Genomic DNA, 25,148 nt, shown 5'->3' on the forward strand with positions numbered 1-25,148 from the left:
TAACTGCTGAAGTGGAGAGGAAATGCAGCTGGCCAATAGATGTCATAGTGTGAAGCTCTATTAAATGAATATATGTGCAGTCAACCATTCACAGGAGCCACACTGGTCTTGAACTGCATTGATCTATAGTATAATTCTAAATGAAATTGATGGAAGAGAGCAACCATTGACAGGAAGGGTAAAGAGAACCATGAAATGCCTTGTACAGGAAAAGTATGATGGAGAGTAGGCTTATCTATGCCATTGCCAGAAAGTGTGGTGAATCCATAGTATTTCTAGTTGTTCCTAGGTACTTCATGCTTCATTATAATGCAGAGTATGTCACTGGACTCTCCAAAAAATGCTTTATAGTATTTCATTTTTAGAAGAAAATCCGTAAAGAATCCTGTCACGAATTTAAAACCAGTCTTTCAAGAACTTCAGACACATCTTTGCAGCTTCCATCTCTGAGCTTTTGGTGAAATTTAGCTGTGATAATGCGTTCTGAGATCTGTCTACATTAACATTAAAGATTTGTTTACTTATTACACACTTAAATATAACTGTTACATGAAAGCTTGTAGGCTTCTTTGTAGTCTGTTGAGCAAAAATGCTACCTTCCAGTCAGATAAAATTTCAGGTGGCTGCTCTCTCAACCATGTCTTTTCAGACCACTAGCTCATCGAACTACCTAATTTGGAGGCCTTGATGAATAAAACGTTGGGTTCTGTTAGATTTTACTTACACCAGGGCCCACATGTCCTGTAAAAGAATCTCTCTTAATTTGTGGTAGGTACCGTTTCTTAAAGTATTGCCTTGACACGTTCTAGCAGACTGTCTTCTTGTCTGTAATAAGACTCAAACCTGGATGAACTCCTTTGCAGTGTTTTCGTCCATTTAATTGCTACCACATCACTTCTAAGGGTGAAACTACTTCATTAGATTTTATTGGATCGGTTGAAATATAGAAGGAATTATAGGTATATATGCATGTATGTCTATACACATTTGTTAAAATCTACAAATAACTGGAAAAATCTATTCTTTTCACACCCATAGCACCCAGTAACAATAGTGTATACAGTTGTTAAGCTGTAGTGTAATGGGAATTGTAATTACTACTTCAGAAATATTTAAGGCTTCTCTAGTGTAGCAATTGTGAAGAGTACTGCTAAAGTTCTACCACCTTTTTTAAAAGGCTTCAAGCTTGATGGAATTGTAATTAATTGTGAATATTTTAATAGATTTGCCATGTTCCTGTGCAGTCTTTTTTGAATCTTACAGTAGTGACCTATGTAATACTCTAGATTTGATGATATCCATCACACTAATTATTGGTGTGGGGGGGAGGCTTTGCACTGGTCTCAGTTTTCTGTTTCTTGAATACTGGTCTTCTGTCTGTACAGAACACTGATTCTCTGCAGCATGTATCAGTCTGTATCTTGAGCTTCCCTCATATCTTACATACTTTGCATGTGTTGACAGATTTCCTTAGTCTTGAATCCCTGATAGATGATTTAAAATTACTTCTTTTAAGTATAATACAATGGGACACAAGTTGTTTTGAATGATGTCCATGTTAAGGATTTATTTAAAAAAATAGTTTTTTCAGAGAAGCTGGGAGACTATAAGCAGTGGAAGTTTGTGATGTCATACCAACAAGGAGAAAAAAATCACAGGCTTCAGTTCATTATTCTGTTGTGACAGAATTCCATAAAGAAATTATACTAACCCTTTTTCAACTTCAACTGAAGTTGTATCTCTTGCTGATAACATTTGGAAACCTGTTTAGAAACTATAAAGAAACCTGTAAAGTAGGATTTCCCTCAGTTCATAAACAGGCATATTGTTACTTCCATCAGAAAAACGGTGCAGTTTTTTGGCATCTGGAGCATTCCTGGAAGAAAATACACAGACACTCCAAAATATTAATCCTCTTATATGTAGCAGATTTATTTAAAAATGTTTGTAAATTGTGTTACTTTCACTGTTCTTAATGGTTTAACCCAAACTGAATTTTTGAAATCAAAATAATAGTTTGATGTCTTTTTATAACTTCAAGGTTCATGTTTCATTCGAACTGACCAGCTGGATGGAGAAACAGACTGGAAACTGAAGGTTGCTGTCAGCTGCACACAAAGATTGCCAGCTTTGGGGGTAAGCATTTTATCTGTTCACTTTTAAGATACCTTCTATGTATGCATCTGTATCCGTTATCTAAGAGATTATTACAGTTACTGTAAGTATTGGAAAATACCTGTTACTACAGCCTTAATTTGTGCAATAAATAAGACACAGATATTCCACTGGATGCTGAACGAGAAGTTGATTATGCAAATATACTTGGTTTTGCATTGAAAAGAAACTGAGTCAGAATTGGATTTTTATCTTTCAACTTAGTGGGTCTCGTTTTGGTCTCCACTGAGATCCGCACTCCACAGAAGCATATCACAGTTACAGTGTTTTCAAGCAAGTTAGACTGCCAGTGCAAGTCATTCTTGCCTCAGGAACCATTGCTTTAATCAGTAACTTGTGAGCTTGGGAAACAGCAGTCTGCTTCTGGAAGGTAAAGTGCTTTTTGTTGACGAGATGCTTTCTGGTCTGACTATGTGCAATGTGCAAGTTCTTGCAAAGAGGGCTTTCTAAGAGTTGCTTGAATGTGTGTATTTTTTGAATGCACGTATATGTTGTGTCATGGATAAATCTAAAATTAGGAAAAAGGACATGAGTGTGTGTGTGTGTATATATACACATTTGAAATAGACACGTACCTACAAAAGCACATGTAAAATTGTATAAATGTCTCTTAACAAGAAGCTGAATTGTGTCCCTTATACTGGGGAAGCTTGCTGTTTTACAGGAGATTTGGCTTGGTGTTGAGACTTCCTCTGAAAACATACTCAAGTCACAAGCTTGTGGGAATTTATCTTTACAGAATTTCTGGTGTTTTGACACTAAATATTTTAGGTGTTTTATTAAAGGCAAATGTACCTTGAAAGGGCTGTTTGTATGTCATCTCAATAGAAGTGTTAGATTATGTGCCAGATCTTCGCAGGACTTCTGCATTTACACTTCCAGAATTAGAGTTGCTGCCACGCTCAAATTTAGCAAAAGGGAGAGGGGTTTTTTTTGTGTTCATATTCTCTGGCTATTGGCTTCACATGTAGTATTTTAGAGTGGAAAATAAATCAGAAGTGGTTGAAGTTGGGGAGTCTGCATTTGAATGGTAGGACATGCAGCATCATCTTCTGCAGAAGTGAAAGTTTGCTGTAGGTAGTGGTTGTTCTGGGCACGTTAGGGGAGAGAAATGCAAGATATCACCATCTTGGAAACAGTATACAGGGTTTAACTGTACAATATAGTAATCATTTCTTCCTTAGTTGTTTCCACTTAAGGCTACTAACCTACCTCTAACTGATCTGTGCTTCTTGCAAGATCTTTGTACTCTCCCTCTTGAGCTGTAGGTGACAGTCTGAGTTGAGTCATCAGATGTGGTTAATCAGGAGCTGCTTATACTTAACATACCTTCTCTGGCTACCAGCAGCGAATGGAATCCACCAAGCAGTTGGTGTGCCTCTGCCCTTTCTCACACCACTCAGTTGCTGGTGTTTAACCACACTAGAATAGGCTTTGTCTGACATTTCATCTTGAAGTAACTGACACCAGGTGTAATACGTCCTGCCAACTAAACTAAACTACCTCTAAATTTTGGTGCTGCATGGTTTGGTCAAACCACTGACACTTAGTGGTTCTTTATTGAGATCATTTTAAGTGGCTGCTTCTCATCAAGTCTTAGACTCAGAAATTAGTATGAAGGTCTAAGCAAGCTGTGAATATTAAACTAACGAAAAATAACGTTATGGAATTATTTTCTCATAAGCCTAGTTTTTGTGCTTTATAATAGTCATAAACTATATTTGTATGTGGGCCCTTCATGTAGTTATATATTCTTTTAAAAATTGAAATGCACTGTCCAGAATTATTTCTTTATAGTTACAGTAAAAATAATGGTTTCAGAAAAAAGAGCAAAAATAGGCTGCATGATTTAAACATGCAGGGATAGTGCTTGAAACTTTACAACCAACTTATCTAGAAAAGGGATGCTTAAAATACGTAGTTGAAGTTTTCTCAGCAAACAATATTGAAACTGCCACACACAGTGGAAAAAAAAAGGCAAGCAACTTGGTTAGAAGTAAGGATCATTTGAGAAATCCATTTCTTCTTTGTTGCTGAAAACTGCTGTTAATAAAAGTGGAAAATCAGACAAGTTACCTGGAAGATATTAAGTGGAAAATGTCAGTTGCTTTGTAAAACATCTCTGTGCTTTGTTTCTGACTTGGGAAAAAAGCAAATTTACAGCGATTACCTCGCCTATCTGCACAGTGTGTAATAGGGACATAGGCTTTTTGATAGGCTTAAGGTTACTTCTGCAGAAACTTAGGGTTGGAAGCAGTCTGGGCTGAGAGCTTTGTGTTGCTGTCTGGGATCAGCGTTGGGTTCCTTTCCTGTACAAAATGTCCGGCAGGTCAGGCAGCGACCTTTCCTGCTGCTAAAGGAAGCTGCCGGGACGGGATGACCCTGTCCCACTGTGTGCACCATGTGCAGCACGAATGCCTGGTGTGTCCTGGTGTTTGCCACCGGCACAGCCGGCGTGGTGTGGGTGAGGCTCTCGGGAGCAGACCAGCGATGTCCCACTCTGGGTGTGTTACATCCAGCCCTGCAGGCTGCAGCACGCGAGTCAACTCTCAGTTCAGGATGGCAACAGTGGCCCAGTCCCCAGGGTTAACTTGCTGTGGGTTACGGTGAGCCAGCAGCTGGCTGCTTCCCCTAGGGAGAACCCGTGCTGACCAGTGGAGCGGGGCGCAGTCCCTGGGGCTCTGCCCTTGCTGTACCTGAACTGCCATCCTGGCATGTTGCTGAATGGATCACAGCATTCCGGCCAGCCTTCTGCCTGCAGTAACAACTGGGCTTTTCCCAACTTCCAGGGACTTATTGCACATAAGACCTGTTACGGTATCTTCTCCGTGACGTGACGTGTTTTCAAAGCTGAGACTTGCAGTTCGTATTTACATATGGAAATATATTTTTAGTAATTCAAAAATATAACATAGGCAAGTTGAGCATAAAATAGACTATAAACAATTTGATTGCATGTTTGACAGAATATACTCTCTGTAATTGTCCCTCGTTTGGATTTCTTTAGTTATCAGATGTAAAAACATGGACTCATTAAGATTGGAGAAGACCTCTAAGATCATCAAGTCTAACCCTTAACCCAGCATTGCCATGTTCACCACTAAACCACAAGTGCCACATCCACATGCCTTCTGAACACTTCCAGGGATGGTGATTCCACCACTTCCCTAGGCAGCCTTTTTCGATGCCTGACCACCCTTGTGGAGAAATTTTTCTTAATATTCAATGTAAATCTCCCCTTGTGCAACTTGAGGCCGTTTTTTCTGCTCCTGTCACTTGTTGCCTGGGAGAAGAGACTGAACCCCACCTTGCTACAACCTCTTTTCAGGCAAGAGGGTGAATGTCTTTTGCTGGCACAAGCTGTCAGCCGTGTCAATAGAGCACTGCTGTAACCCTACCCACTGTGACACCCAGAATAAACAAAACTGCAGACCTTCAGAGCTTTTCTTAAAGAACAGATGACACCACCAAGACGATCGGTACAGATTTTGTTGTCTTTCTAAAGCACTTAATGTGATCAGAGAATTAAAATTTCAGCAAGTCATTTAATGATGGCTGTGCAACAAATATTGTAACACCTAGATTAGGTTTCTTGCAATTTCATAGTTATGGGTGGGACAGTTCTGGTGATGGACGAGTTCTGAGGCATTCTTCTGTAGCTTGTGTGATCAGCTATATTTATTAACAGCAATGAGGTCACTGTAATTTTCAATAAATGGTGACTTGCTGATTTATATCAGAAGATCCATACAGCAGTAAACAATACCATTTACATTTAATTAGTTTTATTGAACCAAAGGCAATTTTATTTGTAATGAACTACATGTTATGATTAAGAATGTATTTTAATGATCTTTAAGTAAGGTGAACAAATGTTGCCCTTGACCTAATAGGGGAGATTTTTCTATGTTATTGATAAGTTTATGGTGATTTCTTAAATGGTGAAATGCAAAAGAAAACATTTTCATTATTGTACCATGATCAAGTAATTTTCTGACTTTCAGTATAGAAGGATGAAATGTATTCTTCTGCATTACTGTTTCAAGTGAGATAATTAAATGCATAGAAATTTTTAAGAAAAATCTCAGTACTGTTGTACAAGAATAATTGTTATTACTTAAGATTCAAATCTTTCATATAGTTTCTTTAATCTAGAACTGTTACAATTCCCACCCAAATGTGGTTTGTATCCTTGAGTAAGAAAATAACTGAGGTCATTTGCCCTTATTGTATTCTAAAAACAACGTAATGTAGAATGCTGTTTCCATTGAAGGTATCAGAAGAACTATTTAGCTTCTGAGAACCAGCAGTTCAATGCTTAAAGTATGAAAATAATTCTTTACTGAAGCTGAGTTTCACAAAGATCAAGTCCCTCATTAGTTAAATCATTAATAAACAGTAATTTTAAAAGTAATAAAAGTGATTTTAATAAAAATAATTTTAAAACAATATAATCAAATCCTTTATTTAAGATTATTTTCCTTCTCTGCTTTTATATAAGGGAAAGCAATGATATAACCTAACCAGATAAATTCTTCTCACCTAGTGAGCAGAAATTATATTTACATGTACTGTTGTGTACAAATCTCGGTGTCTCCTTGTTAAATTCACCCTTATGACTTCTCTCAAGAAATTGAGATAATGCACAGCTTCTACTACTGGAAAAGCAGCATTTGGCGAAGGAACATCTTTGTATTATTATAGCAAGCTTTACTGTTTGTTGGCTGTAGTTCAAATTGGTAATTTGTCTTCTGTAACTGTATCATTCTTTGGACTTTTCTTTCTTTGTATTATAAAACTTCAACTTCTGTGTTTTATTCATCTAAGAACAATGTCCGTCCAGAGGACGCAGCACTGACCTACAGAAAAAAAAACCTGTAACTCTTTTCTTTACCCTAATAATGAAAAGAATTATATCAGAAATCTAATAAGCACATGTAATATGCTTTTATGTCTTTCTGCTACTCGTGAATGAAATACCAATGAACTACCACCCTACATTTCTCTCACAGCATAGGTTTTTTCTTATGTTTTTAGTTTTACGAAAAAAGCGTGCACCTTTGGAATACTCTGCCAGTTCTAGTTTATGGCATTCCAGAGTAATGCCAATAATGTGTAAGGAATGTGCAGATTTCAGTTTTTCAGAAAGATAAGTAAGTTTATTTCAGAGTTGAAATTCAAAAAAGAAAGAAAGGAAAACATGAAACGTTAGGTGTTAAATCAGAAATACAAAATGGGAACTAAAACATAAAAAGACACCAAAGAAATATGGTAGATAGAAATTTTTACATTTGAAATATAACAAAGGAGAACATTGCAGTAGAAGAAAATTGAAATATTAGAATCCAGGAAAATGTATTACTGTACAAATGCCAATAAACTTTAAAAGGTGGATATTTCTGCTTTCTTTAATTCTGATGTTGCTTTCCACTAAGGTCTTCTTTGAAAAGAGAGAAGTTGACGCATTTCACTAGCAGTTTTTATTCTATATATGAGTATGTGTGTGGTATTAGTTTTCTTCTGTGCTATCCACTACTGAGAGACTTTATTTTTCTTTGTGTAATAAAGCACATAATAGCCTGGATTAGCTAGATTGTAGGTGATAACAGATTGGAAAGAAGTGAATGATGAAGATATAGGACACCACATGTGTATTAGTTTCATATGAATTATTTCTCGTGAACCCGTTGAAAGTGGGTTGGAAGAACAAGGATTCAATGAATGAACTTCATGTGAAAGACTACAATAAATAGCCAGTGGCTTAAGATAAAGAGAATTTGAGATTTAATGTTCAGATTTGATTCATATTTTAAAAAGCATATGAAATACGAAGTATGTGTGTGTTTTGCAGGCTATGAAATGAGAGATATCTTGCCTGCAAAATATAAAAATAAATACAAATTCAGTATTTACAGAGCTACACATTTTTAAACTACAGTGAAACATATTTGATAAACGTACATTAGATTTCAAGAAAACATTCATTTTGAAAGGAAAAGCAGAAAAATAGTGATACTCATCAGTCTACCCATTTCATTGGAGAAACTTAAGGATATAAACATGTCAGGCTTTAAGACATTAATATAGGTGGACAATTGCACCCTTAGTTAATCTTTGTAATGTTCAACTTGTGAAATATTGAAACAAAGTTATTTTTTCTTACATTCGAAATTATGGACAAAAAGTAATGGCATACTTTTAAAAGTAGTACATTTGAGCCAATGTGTGGTTATATGTCCATGAAAGGGGCCGTAAAATTAATTCTGCTTTTGAAGACAGCACTTTCTACCTAGCATGAACAGGGTATTGTAGCCATGTAATTTTCTGCCCAGAGGTAGTGTCTGATTAGCCTTTAGCAAGATTCATCTGGTAATGAAGTATGGAGATAACCCAAATAGATGCTACATACAGTGGAAAGGTAGACACTCTTGCATTTTATCAGATGTTAGTATTCTTAGGTTGTCTGGGACTTGGTATCAAGCACGTGCTCCACTCCAGAGTAGAATTTGGATTGTTGTGGATCCATGCACGAGTGGTCAACTCCTCTTGACATCTGTTAGCTGCTGTTGGTCCTGACCATCTAAAAAGCACCAAAAATTTTGCTTTTATGATAAAAAGAAAGTCCTTTGTATCAGGGTTTTAGTCTGTGGTATTCTTTCTGTAGGAAGTGGATGTTTTAGAACAATTACCCAACAAAATAATTGTTTCCGAATTTTAAGATGAACCTCCCTGGGCCTCTAGGAACAGCTCTTAAGATATAACAATGATCAGATTTTTTTTGCCTCCTTTTGTTTATACCAAACTGCCATCTATTTATAGAGCCTGCTACTGTAGTATCTGAAGAGTTTCCTATTTTTCTTAGTGCCACCACCTATACTAGACCAAATTTTATCAGAGTAGTTTTGGTATCTCTGACTTTAAACACGTGAGTAATCCTATTGATGTAGCCAGTCTTTCCAGAAGCTGATGGGGTTTTCTCTTGGGTTTTTCACAGAGGTGCTTGAGCATTTAAGAGAATTTGAATCAATGTCATTTTTTCTTCTTGTATTCAGATGGCTTTGTCCTTTCTGGAAAAATATTTTGTTTCCAGTTTCATTTAAAAAAAAAATGAAAAAAACCCCCACTTTATTTTTAAAAGAACAAATGTATGGAATATATTTTAAGATTACACTGTTATTAATTAAAACAGGGCTGTTAAGAGAAAATGAATTATATAAAATGGCTAGCTCATGTTATAAATGTAAAAAAGTTTAGTGTTTGAACTATCAACACATTTAGGGTATCATCTTGGATCTGGTTCCTCTATAACAAGATGTCCTGAAAAAACCAGCATGTTTCTTAGTTGGGTAAAAATTGCATGAACTTTGTTTGGGATGGGGTAATGGGGGTCTGGAATTTTTGCCAGTTCTTCAAAATGTGTGATTAAATTTAAGTTTAAATAATAGTAAGTACATTAATCTGTTTTACAGGATCTCTTTTCGATCAATGCTTATGTTTATGCTCAGAAGCCACAGCTGGATATCCACAGTTTTGAGGGTACCTTCACACGGGTAGGTAGTGTATGTAAATACAGTTCTACTTCTCTCTTTCATTTCTCAATGTAAGTGAAACCTACACTTAGTGTCAACATTTTATCAGATCTTTCCTTGACTTTACTGCAGTATTTTTGTCCATGTTCCTGCCATGGCTATACTTCATATAAAAGATATTCTTTTAAACATGTATTGCAGAAAGCTAATACAAAAAGAGTATCTGAAAAAAGCAGAATCTGAGAGTTGAATATTTGTTGGTTGACATCACCATAATCTTTTTACGTGAAAGCTTTTGAAGGCAGTATAGTTTATTTCCAGGCATCTGATGTATTGTTCACATATGTCAAAAACTGACAAGTTGAACAATATCAGTAGCCTGATACAATGCAATTGCTAGTTTCTGTGCAATGAAAGTGTGCCTTGCTTAGCAGCATTTCTGTTCAAGGAAAAGGTAGTTCTCTTCCAAAGTTCATTTTTCTCAAAAAATAAAATAAAACTAAAAGCTACTTATGGGGGCTTTTTTGAATCTCTTCTCCAGAAATAATTGTATTCAAAACTGAATATGAAAATAACAATGCAATAATATCTGTGACTTTCTTTTATTTTCAAAAGGTAGCCTGCTAAAGCTGACCCTTTAAAGCAGGGTGTCCTAATAGGTAGTAATTCTTTTTTTTTAAATCGATTTACAGTTTTGTAGCATTATGTTAGTAGCTATAGTGATAGTGCTGTTTATCTTAGCCAAACTCAGTGGTGTTAGACTCATTTCTCTTGGTAGTTTGTTTCTAAAATAATTCGAGAGAATTAACTGTTGTGGAGGTAAAGAGAAGGGTTTTTTACCCATGACTCAGATTGGTAATAGATTTTGTTCTGTAATTGGACTTCCAGTTCACAATTCTAAATACACTGATGAATGAGATATTGCAGTTGCTGGCTCTCAAAGACCAATTTGTACCAGTTACATAGTTCATGCTGCCTACAAAGTAAATGTCATTTGTCCACACCTTCTAAAGCAGTAAGCAACAGTTAAGCCTTGTATTGACCAATTGTCCAAATGAAACTTCTATTAACAGCTGTAAATTCATGTTATTCCTGTCCCAGTGACTAAGTGTGTACTTTCCTAAATATAAATTGAACTGTTCAGAGCCTTTTAACAACTCTGGTACATGTAATCGAGACATTGGGAAATCATCACTAAACAGTTGCTCCCTGTTGTGAGTTCTGTTTGTACATGTAATAAGAGCTGTATGATTCAAACATTCTGATATATGTAAATAACGGGGATGAATTTTATGCTTTCAGGTTTGCATATATATATATTTTTGGAAGCTTCCATAGGAAGGACAGTTTAAACTGAACTTGTGTGTGCAATGATCTGAGGGCATTTGGTTCACAGTGAATCATAATAGATATTTTTAGAAGGTTTTTTTTTTTGTACTGGTGTACATTCTGCAAAATGTTGTTTTAGGACACTTGTTTACTGATTTATCTTTCTACTTTTGCTGTGAGTCCTTGCTTCTTACAATAAATCAGTTCTTGCATCTAATTTCTATTTTATGTTAAAGTAAAAAAATTAGTGTGCTTAGTGATGCTAATGCATACATTTTTTCTACTTAAGCATTGATGTTCAAAGAATTCTTGCAAGGCTAGGTTGACAGGGTAATAGCACATTGATTTTTCTTTTTCTTTTTTTTCCCCCATTATGAAGACAGAGTACTAACAATGTAAAAGACAAACTTAGATAATTTCAAAAAGTGCGTGACCATAAAACAAACCAGAAAAGTAGATGCACAGCGCTGGAGTTTTTATGAGGGAGCAAATTCTCTTAAGTACTTCTCCGTGAGAAATACAGCCACAAAAAACGTGATAGCTGACAGTAGATACCTTTTGCAGTACACCTGTGTAACTGTGTCAGGAGTTGTAAAAGCTCTGCTGTTACTCTATTGATGTCTGCCAGCTTCATAGGAAGTTTTTTGTTGTTCTCCATGGATTTTAATGTGTTACATGCAGTCAGTGCATGAAAGTGAGTATGTGTCCTTGCATGAACATGCAGGAAGGATCATGTCTGGCCTTTAAATAATGGCATAAATTAATTTCTCTCTTCCTCTCACCTCTTCTGGACAACCTGTCAGGAAACAATAATGAGCTAAAGTAGTGTTTTTTGAAAATTTGTCAGATTGTTTTATTTGCTCTGAGGGCATCATCCATGTCTTGACTGAGCTTATCTTTAAATAGTGATGCACAGGACAGGGATGTACACAATGTAAGTACTAGAGTTTCTCTTCTGTCTGATGTTCCTCTGTAGGCTTGATACATTAGGAAGCTATTTTATCAATGCTGAAAAAGCATGAGAAAAGCACGTCTGTTGAAGGGCAGTAAAAGGTAGCCCTGCTTCTTAACCCAGCTTTTACTAGTTGGAGCCTGAAGAGTAGAGTACTTACATCAGTGTGTACTGGCATGGCGAGTATTATTTAGCCTTTGCTTACTGCTTCTGTGTAGAAACATAGAAATTCTATCTTCTACTTTTAACTTTGGCTGATTTTTGTTTAAATTTGGGTTCTTCTTTCACCATTCCCTTAAGAATATTTTCCTTTAATTTCTCCTATATTGCAGCTCTGAGATGTCACCTCAGTCTCTTCATTTACTTTGGGAATGTCTTATTTCTTTATAGTCTAATAGGAATCTTGGAGAATGAATTTCATTGAGTTTAGTTCAACTACTTCAATAACCTTTTTTTTTCCCTATGATACAGAACTATACAATATATAATATATATAATTTTTTCCAATATAGATGAAAAACCTGATGCAGGTAGCTGTATTCATTTATGAGTAGAATCTCTGACCTGAGGCTAATTATGTGCATTTTCCTGGATAAGTCTTGTATTTTAGCAGGAAGAATGTTGAGTCATTTTTTGCTTCATATTTGCTGTTAAAGAATTGCCTGTTTTGAAGCAATCAGTAGTTGTGCTCACTTCAATCTGGCTTAATTTTATGTTGCCACTGAAGGGAATGATATTGTCTTTTACAAATCCTTTTTATTTGCCTTCCTCGCTGGCTGTAACAGCTATACAGGCAACCTGACTAGGGAGCTAACATGGTTAGAACCAAATCTGACCCTGTTTAAAACACATATGCCAGTAAAAGGAACATAACCAGAAGAATTAACTGTGGGATTGGTGTGGGGAAGGAATCTCTTTCAATGGTGCAAGTAAACTAATGTGTATTCCACTTTCCTACAAAAGTTGGTGGGTGTTGTTGTGCTGGATCCTGTCAGGCAGGAACAGAGCTAGAAGAGGTCAAATAGAAGTTCAGTGGTTCACTCAAGGATTAGGTATTTAGACTCAAAGGCCTCTGTCATTATTTGCAAAAATTTGTAATAAATTGTAGCTTTGTCACCTTTTAAATGATTTCTTGAAATTTCTCATGGTCTTTGGTCAGTTATATTAAGAATTCAGGACTAGGAGTAGCATATATTCAATTTTTATTTTACTGTTCATCTTTCCTTTTTCTCTGCACATGCAAGAGCTACAGACTAATTTCCAAATAAGAACTGTAGACAGTTTAAACCTCTATGATCAATACTGCACATGGATGAAAAAAACAAGCCTGTATAGAAGCTTAAATACAATACTGAACTGCACTATTCTGGTAATGAATTTAATTCAGAATTCAAAGATCAATAAACGTAGAGCTGCCAAATGAAATTCAACCCAGCAGACCTTAAGTGGAAACTTTGTCAGCTGATGATAGGTAGAATTGTAAAACTCAAGCAAGTTGAAACAATTTGAACTATGCAGAACAGTTTGTGGATAATATGAAGTAATCAAGGTTAGCATGTGTGTTGCTGACTGAGAAAAATCTGTGGATCTCATGGCAAGTCATGTGAAATTAAGACTCCTGTTTGGTGCCAGGCTCACCATTTGGGTTGAAAGTGGCAACCTTTCACTCTTGTCACGAGTGGCTAATCCACATTGACTGATATGAAAGAATTTTGGGAAAGTTGTCCTGTTAGATTCAGCAATTCTTGAAAAGCCCATGACAGGAATGAAAAAATTTAATAACTGTTTTCAACTCACATATGACCAGTTTGTTTCCAGTTTCTAACCTTGTAGAAACAGATGCTGAAACCTCATGTGAAAACTTACCACTGGATATGGTTGTGTTTCAACATTATAGGTATAGAATAGTGGTATAGATGGCACTCTCTGCACTGACTGCCATGCCCCAAGCTGCCACAGTTGGTATTTTGACTATATAAGTGATGTCTTCCTGTGGAAAAACTTGTGGGTTTGGATGATTTCTTTTTAGACTTATGTCTGTACACTGCTTAATGAGACTTTCAGAAGGCCGAAATAATCCCAGGATTCATATAATTCAGGAACAACTGTAAATCAAACCAGGGACCTAAGCATTATGAGTTAGGGGTAAAGCAAATAATTCTTGCAGTATTAATTCCTTAGGTAAGAATTAAAAAATAATTCTCTTTTTTTTTAATTTAAGGTTAATCTTACAGAACAATGATGATTCTTCACAGAATCACAAAATATTCTGAGTTGGAAGGGACCCACAAGGATCATCAAGTCCAACTCTTTAAGTGAATGGCTTGTACAGCCATACAACCTGCAACCTTGGCATTATTAGCTCCATGCTCTCACCAACTGAGCTAATCTCAGGGTCATCAGAATTTAAGTCTTGATTCAAAATTTGTGGTGTTCTTCTTAGGGCTAACTCCATGTTCTCCCTCTCTTTCCCTCTGTTTTTGATAGAATGATTCTCTATGCCTTTTAAACAATGATTTTTCCTCACTTAAGACAATAAGAGCTGTAGTTTCCTTGCTATGTAGGGGTCTTTTGAAGTATGCACAAAAACATATCTGTTTAGTTTGAGATTTTTCGTTTTTAGAAATAGAAATTTCTATGCAGCTCATACTGTGTTTGGTGGTCGTTTCAAAATAGAGATGAAAAATAGATGTATGTTTTGATTATTGACAATTTGTAGAATTTATTGTGTACTTTTGTAAATCAGTCATCCCCTTTTCCTGGAATATGTTTAGCACAATCTGTAATTTGATCAAATACACCTGATTATTCTACCTCCTAAAGTTTCCTGTAGTTGTAAACAGCACATTCCACAGCTGCTAATGAGTAACAAATCTGTACATGCTCCAAATTGATTATGAGAGATTGTTTACAATCTGTGGATCATTATTGCTTGGGAGGAGAGAGGGGAGGGGAAAAAAAAAAGAAAGTTTAAAGTAATCATGGAATCAATTTTCTATTGGAAGTATTTTCCCATGGAATATATATTTTGTAAGTGTGTGGTAAGACAACAAAACCTGCATTTCTTTTTAGAAGTCTAAATATTCTTCCCTGAAGTTGATATCATGTTGATTGGGTACAAAATGATGATGACCATAACTTACTGTATGAGTTATAGATTATTTAGATAGAGAACAGGGTATTAATTTTTGGTGGTTAACTTCCATAATTCCCTTTAACTGCTTGCTACAGTAAACTGTTCTGCAGTTTGATACATCTGAGAAAAGAATATGTTCCTTTAAAAACATTTTTACTTTAGATCTTTGAAAATAGTTGGATTTAAGTAGTATGAACTTCAATCACTATTTCACTTTTTGGAAAATTATTTGTGTGTATACAGACAAAGTATGTGCAATGAATGCTGTTATACAGTGATGGTTATAAGGATGCAAGCATCCTGTGCAAGTTACTCAGATGGTTTGGCATGGTTCTTAACACTTTGTGATGGTGATTTACTTATTAGGTGTTCATATTTTTAACAGGAAGACAGTGATCCTGCAGTTCATGAAAGCCTAAGCATAGAAAATACATTATGGGCAAGCACTGTTGTTGCTTCAGGTAAGTGTTGCAATAGAAAGGCTGATAATGAATCTAAAAACTTCTGTGGAAGCATATCTTTATTTTTCAAAAGCCATTAATATTTCACATTGTAAAATGTCTTTGTCTTCCAGGCTATTAAACTCTTGCTTTTCTGCCTTCTCATTGATTTCATCATGTTACTCAAAATATATTCATGCGTTTTTAATCCTCCTTAATAGCTTTGGGGGTTTTTTACTCAGATTTTGCTCTTTCAGTAGTGCTATCCTTTGTACCCCACTGAAGTCACTGACCTTTTTGATTTAGTTAAAACTTCAGGTTGTAAGGTCCTCTCAGAAGCACTGTGGATGCTTCTTCTTGCTAAAAAGCAAGAGTGGTTTTGCATTTGTTAGGAGTTTTTCTTTTATATACTCCATGCTTAAAATCTTTCAGGCAAAATCTTAATCAGAAAAAATAGATCAGTTATACAATTATTTAATTTTAAAATAATAGGATCTAAATGTTAGTAATGTTTCATATATGTCCTAGATATTATAAAGAGTTCACATTTCCTAGATGCTGTAATTGACCTTCAAGCCATTGCAATGTTTCTTTTTTGAGAGCAGAAATTTATTTTCTTTCACTTTTGCTCTATGTAAAAAAAGTCAAAATGACTGTGGTTATTCTTCTGCACAAAATGACTGAGAATAAGGAATTGGTAAATGATTTTTAAAAAGAACTAAGATTTAACATGGGGAATTGGAACAACTGGAAACATAAGCTGAGAGAGGGGGGAAGAAAGTAAAAAAGGGTCTCCACCTAAATTATAATGTTAGTCCCTACTATGAAGACTTGTTACATCAGTGAGGGGTCTGCTGGAAGGCTGTGGGAAAGAGATTAATTTTGAGAAGGTTGCAAAGGAGTCTGTGACCAAGCACTCCTTTCCAGAGTCTGAAAAGGTAGTCATGTTCTTTGATCCTTGGTATTGTTGGGCTTGATTGCACTGGAAAACCATTCTCTCTAAAACTCTCAAATGGATGCCTAAAGTTGTCCTCAGTTAGATTTTTAACTTACGTAGCCAAGATCTGTAACTTTCTCTGAAAATGTGTTTCTCATGAATTATAAATTTCATGCATATTTGAGTTTGCTTTCCTCAAATCTATGTACAGGGGAAAACTGCGCTCAAAAAATACGCATTTGCAAACTCACTAATTCTGAATTAGTAATTTTGAATTTTAATTGAAAGTGTTTGTGTTTTCATTTCCAAGATAGGTGATTTTGTTTAGAATTGTAGCTATTGACTGAGGCCTCTTGATCTGCCATCTAAAGTTGTCACCCGTGTTAATGAAAACAATGTTCCTTAAAATTTGTACCTTAGGGTATCTTAGGATTTTTCACTTCTGAGGGATCTTGTGAAAGTCTAATTACTTATGAAGAACTTAAGTTCATTAATAATGGCAGTAGAAAAACACAAGAAAAGATAATTCTCTTGTTGGAGTGTAGTTTTGAATAGTGGAATAAGACTCTAAGGGAGACTCAGGGCAAACTCACTGAGTGATACAAAGGAAAAAATATTGAATGACTCTTCAAGACTGCAGCCCCTTCTGAAGGGAAAAATAGCATGTGTCCTGATATGCATACAGAAGTTGGCTTGAATTAAGGTACCAGAGAAAAATAATTCCTTCACTAATTGATTTTGTGACATTAATTATACCTGAACTTCGGCATATGATGCATTTCACTTAACCTTATTTCATGTATTACCTACAATTTAATACCGTGCTAATGTGCTTCTCTTATGTAAGTATTGCAGCTATTAAGCATGTAAGAATTCTGTTTGGGTATTTCCTCATTCTGTATGGCATCATAAATCCTGATCTTAAGAATTACTCAGCACCTCTGTGGAGGTAATTTTAGCATTTGGTAGGATTAGGCCTTTAACAAAAGGTAGGAAATTATTGTCTTCAGTCTGTTGCTTATCTGTTAAGACAATTGTGAAGTGCACTGTGCATGTAGTCATGAGAAAAGACTGTAAGGCAAAACACCTAACAGATTGTCAAAATGTCCTAGATTTGGTTGATAACAATGTATCATTCAGTTGTTTTCATCCCACTTCCAATTTGAGTGTACATAGCTAAGTTAAGGATACTTGATTGTAAGCTAGTTGAATTTGTATTTTTTTTAAAAGTAGACTTAATAATTGAATTTCCGAGATTTGTGACAACTGAAAATCTGAATGAAAACACTTGTCACTATCTGACTGCATTATAAACACATATAGGCTGCCTTGCTTATACCTGCCATGGCAGGATATCAAAGGTGGACTCTGCCTACACAGGTTTGCAGACACCTCTGCATCTCCTCCCTTACTATGATCTATCACAGTCCTTGATTATATCTGAAAAATTTAATGGAAGATTATGCTTGCGGACAACTTCTGTGGACGAGTGCCACTTGGATTCCCATGAAAACAGAAGAATAAAAAGCCTATAGCATGTGAAATTTGCACTGTTTTTCTACTCTGTAGTTAGCTACCTTGCCTCACCCACAGTTGCATCTTATTTCAGTCTCCTTAGTGTCTAGGTTTACAGTTCTGTTACATGCTGATTTTTTTTAACCAGATAGTATACCATGTCTGTGTGCAAATCTAATATTCCATTACTTTGCCACTTGGATTCAAGAAAGTGATTTTATAGCCTGTGCCCAGTTGGTAGTGGGTAGAGTTCCACTCTGCAATGTTTACTGTACATCTCTTCATTTAACCTAAGACTGTTCAGTATGATAGTCTTTAATGCAGTCTGGCTTGGAAGGCTGCTTCCTTCGGTGCTCTTTAAGCAGCCTGGACATCATCTGTTACTAAGCCAAGCAAATGTGTGACCCATTGGGACTCTGTTCTGTCCTTGCCAGCCCCTTGTAGGTTGTGACAAAGCATTCTTGGTCAACCCGTGCGATTTTCTGGACGTACTACTGACTGATGCTGTCAATCGCAGGAGTGGAGACAGAGAGCTACATCACTGGTGTCCAGGAAAGGAGTATGTAGCTGAGTTGCAGATACAAAGTCTTATTTAATTTTCAAAAAGGTTTTGCATATTGTAGGGTGAGAGGATTCTCCTTTCAGTGACTAAATAAATGCTGAATTTCCTGATACTCTCTTTGAGGTATTACGTAAACACCATTGCATGAGATTGGAGAGCCCACTATCTCCAAGATATGTGTATTTGCTATTTGTCAAGGTGATATGGAGGGTCAAGGTCAGGCTGGGAAAACTGTTTGGGCAATTGCATGGGGAGTACGTCAGAAAACTTGAGCTGTGGTTGCTGATGCCCTGACAGGTCTAGAAGAGAGAGACCACAAATCAATATTTTTGCAGAGCAGTAACAGTAAATTTAAGTATATAAAGGCTTCAAGGAATCTTATCAACAGTATCTTGAATGCAGGTTACCAAAGCTCATGAAATTATTAGGATACTACAATAATGGATTCTGCAGGAAAAAAAACCCAACACCAACACCTATTGAGTAGAGCAGTACAAATGACAAGAAAACTATTTGCTATAGTTTCAGATTTTTATTTTCTTTTTGAATTTAGGGAACCATAAAAATTGGTTTAACAAAATCATGTAATGTCAAACAACTCAAGAATAAAATATTGAACATCCTTTTTTAGATCAAACAAATTAATACAGTGAGCTAAATGGGCGGGGGGGAGGGAATCCATTTTGCCACACCTGATATGTCCCCAGTTGTTCTAGTTTCAAAATTGATAGTTTAGATATCTAAAGTGAGATTCCTAGTACTATCACATATGCACTGCTTCCTTTCTGCCTTTTGCTGCAAAGCCCTGACAGAGCAGAGATATGGTGACCGTGTGTATGATGCTTATCCTGACCATAGAAAACACAAACACTGACGTGCCAGGATCACACTGGAAGCCTCTGGCACGGGTAGAAATCAAAAGCCTTTCTCAAGTACACAGCATGCAGTCAGTCATCCTTTTGTTATTCTTTAATAAGTGAGATAGGAAAAAACATTCGGACTTTTTCCACTTATGGGCAATACCTCAGTGGGTTTCAAAAAGGTAACAGCAAGGTATGGAGTCTGTCATTCATAGTATCACTGTGGAATTAATAATAGTGCCTGAAGGAAAGGAAATTTTGATTAGTGAAAACTTGAAAAACTGCTGTCACCGGAGAAAGAATTTTAAATATAAGCAAATAATTTAAACCATCAAGTATTCTGAAAACCTCTTAGTTTATTTTTAATTAAGTTACTTATCTTTCAGTTCATTTGTGCCTGTGGCATCAATGACTGTGGTGTTTGTGTTTATTGAAAGCTTTGGTGGGTTTCCTTTCAGAAAGGGATAGAGGAAAGTCAGCAGTTAAATTTTAAAAAGCCTCAAAAGGTCCACTACAGTATGGACTTCAGCTTTTTGTTCTCCATTTGCAGTAATGATCAGTGTGGTTCAAATGCTAAAGAAGATAAGAAGATAATGCAGTTTTCTGAGAAACCTGCTGAGATACCTATTAAGAGGACATTTGTATTAATGAAATTTTGTCATCATTTCAGCAGGTGTCAGTCTTGCGAAGTTACTTTAGATAAAATCAGAACAATTTATATAACTGCACAGCTGTAAAAAGCACTATTTTCTGCCAAGTCCTACGCATGATTTTAATTAATTTGCATGCACTCTAGTTTTTATATGGTTCACATAGTGCTTGGGAGATACCAAAAATTGGTATGATCACACAGTGGATTCAGAGTATGCCTATTTGTGTGTGTTAATTCTTCACTAGTCCACTTTTGCTTTTTTTTTTTTCCCCAGACCCACATATTTATTCTAGTGGTATCTCATAACTTCTCCATCCTTCATTAACCACTCTGTCTTTACCTATTTGCTCAACTGACATGAGACCCAGTTTGCAGAGGCCCTATACATAAAAATACATGAGTCATTGCTTTTAGTAAGCCTAGGCTTGCAGCTATGCTTCCAGGAACCCCAGACTGGATTCAGTTTTTTAGTATAGGACACAACAGTCCCTGGTGCAACCACTGTGGGATGAAACTGAAATTAGGCTTGGACTTCCTTACACCAATATACTTCAGGTCTAAGGAACCCCTGATTTACCATTGATATGGTGCTAATACCACAAAAGTTTAAAATCTTAAGATGAATATCTTAGTACAAGCAGCAGTTTAGTAAGATCTAACCAAAATTCTGTTCTAAATTCAGTACTCAAAATGGAATTTATCTGACTTTGACCTTTGAAACCAACTTTCCAAGGAGCAAAATATGAGACAAGTAAGACAGCTTGTTTTCCTGAGCTGCAGCAGCCTAGCCAGGTGAAACTTAGCAGAAAGGTGCCATCTGGGATGTAGAAGTCTTCCCCAACTTCTGTTGAACTAAAGAGCTACCAAGGCAGAGATTGTTGGAGAGTGCAGAAAGGGATTTCCTACAAGTGCGTTGTGACAGTTGGGCAGAGGTCAGTTCTGAGGATCACTTCAAAATAAAATGCCCAAAAGGGATGTATGGGCATTCGTTGGAGAACAGTCAGGTTCAGAAATTATGGACCAATGAACTATTGGAGAAATTTTGAGTGTGTCAGGGGCATGTTACATATATGTTAATGTGTAGATTTGCATGTGAAACTGTCAGCAGAGGCAGACTAGCTTTGGGGAAATTATCCTGTCAAGGGAAATTGTAAGAAAAAGCTTTAGTATGGAGAGGAAAATAATAGAAAAAACATTTTTTATGTGTCCAGAAGGTGTAATGTATAATACTGATGTTTTGTGTGTGGATTCAAAGTTTTTGTTTGCATTCTTTTTTTGGCTGACACAGAGTTAATTTTCTTCTTAGTAACTGGTACAGTGCTGTGTTCTGGATTCAGTGTGAGACTAATGTTGAAAACACGCTCATAGTGTAGTTGTTGCTCAGCAGTGCTTACCAGGGGCTTTTCAGTTTTCCATGCTCTGACAGGGAGGAGCTGCACAAGAAGAAGCTGGGAGGGAGTGTGGCCAGGACAGCTGACACAAACTGACCAAAGGGATATCCCGTACCATAGGGCTTCATGCCCGGTGTAAAAACTGGGGGAGTTGATTGGGAGGGGCTGATCGCTGCTAGGGGATGGGCTGGGCATCAGTCAGCAGGTGGTGAGCAATGGTACTATGCATCACTTGTTTCTCTTGGGTTTTTTCTTCTTTTTTTTTAATTACAGTATTTATTATCATCAATATTATCATTAGTATTACTAGTATTGTTGTTATATTTTACTTTGTTTCTGTTATTAAACGTTCTTATCTCAACCCATGAAGTGGAGAGTTTTTTCCTTTTTTTTTTTTTTCTGAGTCTCCTCCCCATCCTACCAGTAGCACACTGTGGGAGAAGAAGTGAGTGAGCAGCTGCACAGACCTTAGTTGCCATCTGGGGACAGGACACGGTCTTATTTTTGAGTAAATGAAACTTCTTTTCTTTAATGCCAACATCTTTTAACTATCATCTTTTTTTCTTTGAGTATTACCTGCAAGACCAGTAGCAGATCTTGCATGTGGTCCTGATTGCCCCAGACAAGTTAATGTCAGTTTACTTTTTTTTTTTTAAACTTTTCTGAGCAGGGAGTTTCTGACAAGTTGCATTAATTATTTCTTTGTAGCATAATGACCTCCAAAAAAAAATCATGTTATTGGTTGTACTGCCATAAAGCCATTTCAGATCACTCGATAAAGTAATAGAAATAAGGGGGTTGTTTTATGCAAGAAAGTGTTATAGTGGAATATTAATAAAACCCCTAAAATTTTCTTTACTATAAAAATTTATTTAGTGATGCTGAAGCCAAATTTTCCTGTATCATCCTGTAAAAATTGACTAAAAGGTAATTGAAACTTGGGAATCATTTTTATAAGTTAATGAACAGAAGAATATTTTTGTATCGGATTCTATCAAAGTGATTAATAGGATGAACTAGATTTTCACTGGAGATGACAGAGATAGTAGGCCGTTTGTGTGTGATGTATTCAGGACCATTTTACTCATTTTTGTATTCTTTGCACAGTTGTTTATGCTGTGTGTTAACTTCCAAAAACAGTTGGAGACAATTTTAAGTTGAAATACAAATTTTTAACCAGTTACATTGGAAGTATTGTTTCCATAAAAAAGAAGGAAAGTGTGTAATGATTTTTATGGATGTTAATTACAGAAATTATGATGATCCTTTCATTGTCAATTATGAAAAACAGCATTCACAGTACTACTCATAAGTGCTTGGGCTTTTTAAGGAAATGTAAATTATTGCAAGTTTTAATTCAAGCAAATTTTCTCTTATTTACTAGACACCTCTTTTACTTTTTGTTTGTTTCTTTTTCAGGAACTGTAATTGGTGTTGTTATTTACACAGGCAAGGAAACACGAAGTGTAATGAACACATCCAATCCAAAAAATAAGGTAAGTTAGTCTTACTGTGGGATTTCCAACTTCTGTTTTCATAAAACTTAAACACAGATGTACCTAAGCCCAAAAATCTACAGATTCTTGCTCTGATGTATTTCATGTTGCTGGACTGATTTGAATTTTGGTACAAGAAGTGAATTCTGCTGCAGTCTCCTTTTGGAAGTAAAATTATTCTTCCTTTAGCTTGGAGCATTACAGGTACTAATGGAGGCATTTGTCTTTGAAGTATCAATGTGCATCTTCATAATTTTGTACTTCTGTCTCATAACTAAATATTAATTCTCACTTCATTTCTCTCAGATTATTTTACTGTAAAGTATTTGGCTAAAGCTACACAGTAGTTTTCAGGAGTGTTTATAACAGACTACTAAAGTGTATTTGGGTTCCAGAGAAGGTAGAACACAGTAAGTGAAATTCCATTCAGTACCCAGAACAGAACACTATTTCAGGGATTTTTGCAAGCAATGAAAACATTGTCAAGAGATTTTTCTGTCAAAAAGATACCAGAAGTTTAAGTGCTTCCCTCTGTACAAGGTTCTTTCAGTTCTAAACAAGGCAAATAGCTCTTCACTTAATTGGTAATGTTTCTAATGTAAGTTGGGGAGAGCCCTCAATTATAAAGAAATAAAACTTCAGCTATGGGCTGTATCTTACAACCTAGACCTGTGTTTAGTAGGAAGATAATTATATTAAGAAAGGAAAAAATTATTGCAAGAGGTTTAGAAAAAAAATCAATTGTGACAGGTTGCCATTTTCACGCCATTCATAATAAGTTGCTCTGAGTAGGAACATCAAGAATGAAATGATAATACAAATTGCTTGAAGCAGTTACTGCAGTCCCCTGAGTGTATTGATTTGTGTTTCTAATAAAGAGATGCTTTTAAATGTCTCATTGACAGAGACAGGTGATATGTACCATTACGTAGATTAAAATGGCCATTTATTATTTTAATCTTTGTAACATGCATTTTAAAATAATAGAGCAAAATGGAACCGGAATGTTTATGGTACATAGTTATTTTCTGTTCCATCTGATACAAAGATGAGCCCTTTAGTAATAGAATCTTTCTCTTAAGAATTCTGAACAACTTCTGTCTAATAAATAATTCTCACAAGTGTTTAAAATTAAATTAATGTGGTAAATTGATAGGGGAGTATGCATAAACGTAACATGCATTACCCCAATTCAACAGATTGTATGAGATGAGAGTTGTATGAGATTTTTAGTAAAAGTTTGTTTAAAATTTTTTGCTTGAATATTTCACACAGAAGCTATGATAAAGCATAAAAGGATTTGTGTTTAAAATTTCCCCAGTGTTTTCAAAATTATTATTAATATTAAAAGAGTTGCTCCAAATTTTCATCAGCAAGATTAGGAAGCAGATAAACCTAGAGCAGAGAGATCCAGCTGCATGTTGACAGGCTGCAGCATGGTTCTTACTACTGCATATATCACCTTTAATGTTACAGCTGCTAACAATTAAATGCTGTGTTCTATCATCTTCAGTGAGAACCTAAATAAACCTAAAATTTTCATGAAGCACTAAGAAGCAAAATATTGTGTACACATGAACATACACAAACTTAACAGAACAAAATCCAAACAATAGAATCTAGAATATATTGAATTATCTAAATACTATCTAAAATAATTAGCTTAGGAGCACTTATGGGGAGATTTAGACTGGACATTAGGAAACACTTCTTTACCAAGCCCTGGAACAGGCTTTATGGAGAGGTGGTTGATATCCCAGGCCCGTCAGTGTTTGAGACATTTGGACAGTGCCCTTAATGCCATGCTTTAACTTTTGGTCAGCCCCAAAGTGGTCAGGCAGTTGGACTTGATGATCACTGTAGATCCCTTCCAACAGAAATAGTCTATTCTATTCTTTTTAGAAATCATGCTTTTAAGTAGCATTTTTTCTGCCATTGATAAATGAGGTGATGCATGTCTAACAAAACTGTACTCAGTAGTTGTCCAAAGGCCTTTCCAGGAGTCACTGACCTATGAAGATGTTCAGCATTCTAAATATGTGTATTCATTTGTTCCTTGGAAGCATTTAGTTCTTTGTATCGTAGTTAGCTTATTGGAATCTAGTAAATGTGAAGAATGAGGTTTAATATAGTATGTGTAAAATTACTTGCTTTAAATGCCTGTGCCTCGGTAA

The 25,148-nt window shown here is 35.9% G+C and overlaps 1 protein-coding gene across 3 annotated transcripts in view; it reads left to right on the forward strand.

Annotated features, from left to right (window-relative positions):
• The window catches only part of ATP9B (ATPase phospholipid transporting 9B (putative)), a 156,559-nt gene that overhangs the window by 62,452 nt on the left and 68,959 nt on the right, over positions 1–25,148 (forward strand). For all 3 annotated transcript variants that reach the window (XM_064666174.1, XM_064666193.1, XM_064666184.1), the window contains exons 8-11: positions 2,042–2,136; positions 9,645–9,725; positions 15,507–15,582; positions 22,898–22,974. In XM_064666174.1, coding sequence (XP_064522244.1) covers positions 2,042–2,136; positions 9,645–9,725; positions 15,507–15,582; positions 22,898–22,974 — 329 coding nt within the window. The remainder of the gene's footprint in view (positions 1–2,041; positions 2,137–9,644; positions 9,726–15,506; positions 15,583–22,897; positions 22,975–25,148) is intronic.

Source organism: Pseudopipra pipra, chromosome 1 (genome assembly GCF_036250125.1).
Source record: "Pseudopipra pipra isolate bDixPip1 chromosome 1, bDixPip1.hap1, whole genome shotgun sequence".
Taxonomy (NCBI): Eukaryota; Metazoa; Chordata; class Aves; order Passeriformes; family Pipridae; genus Pseudopipra; species Pseudopipra pipra.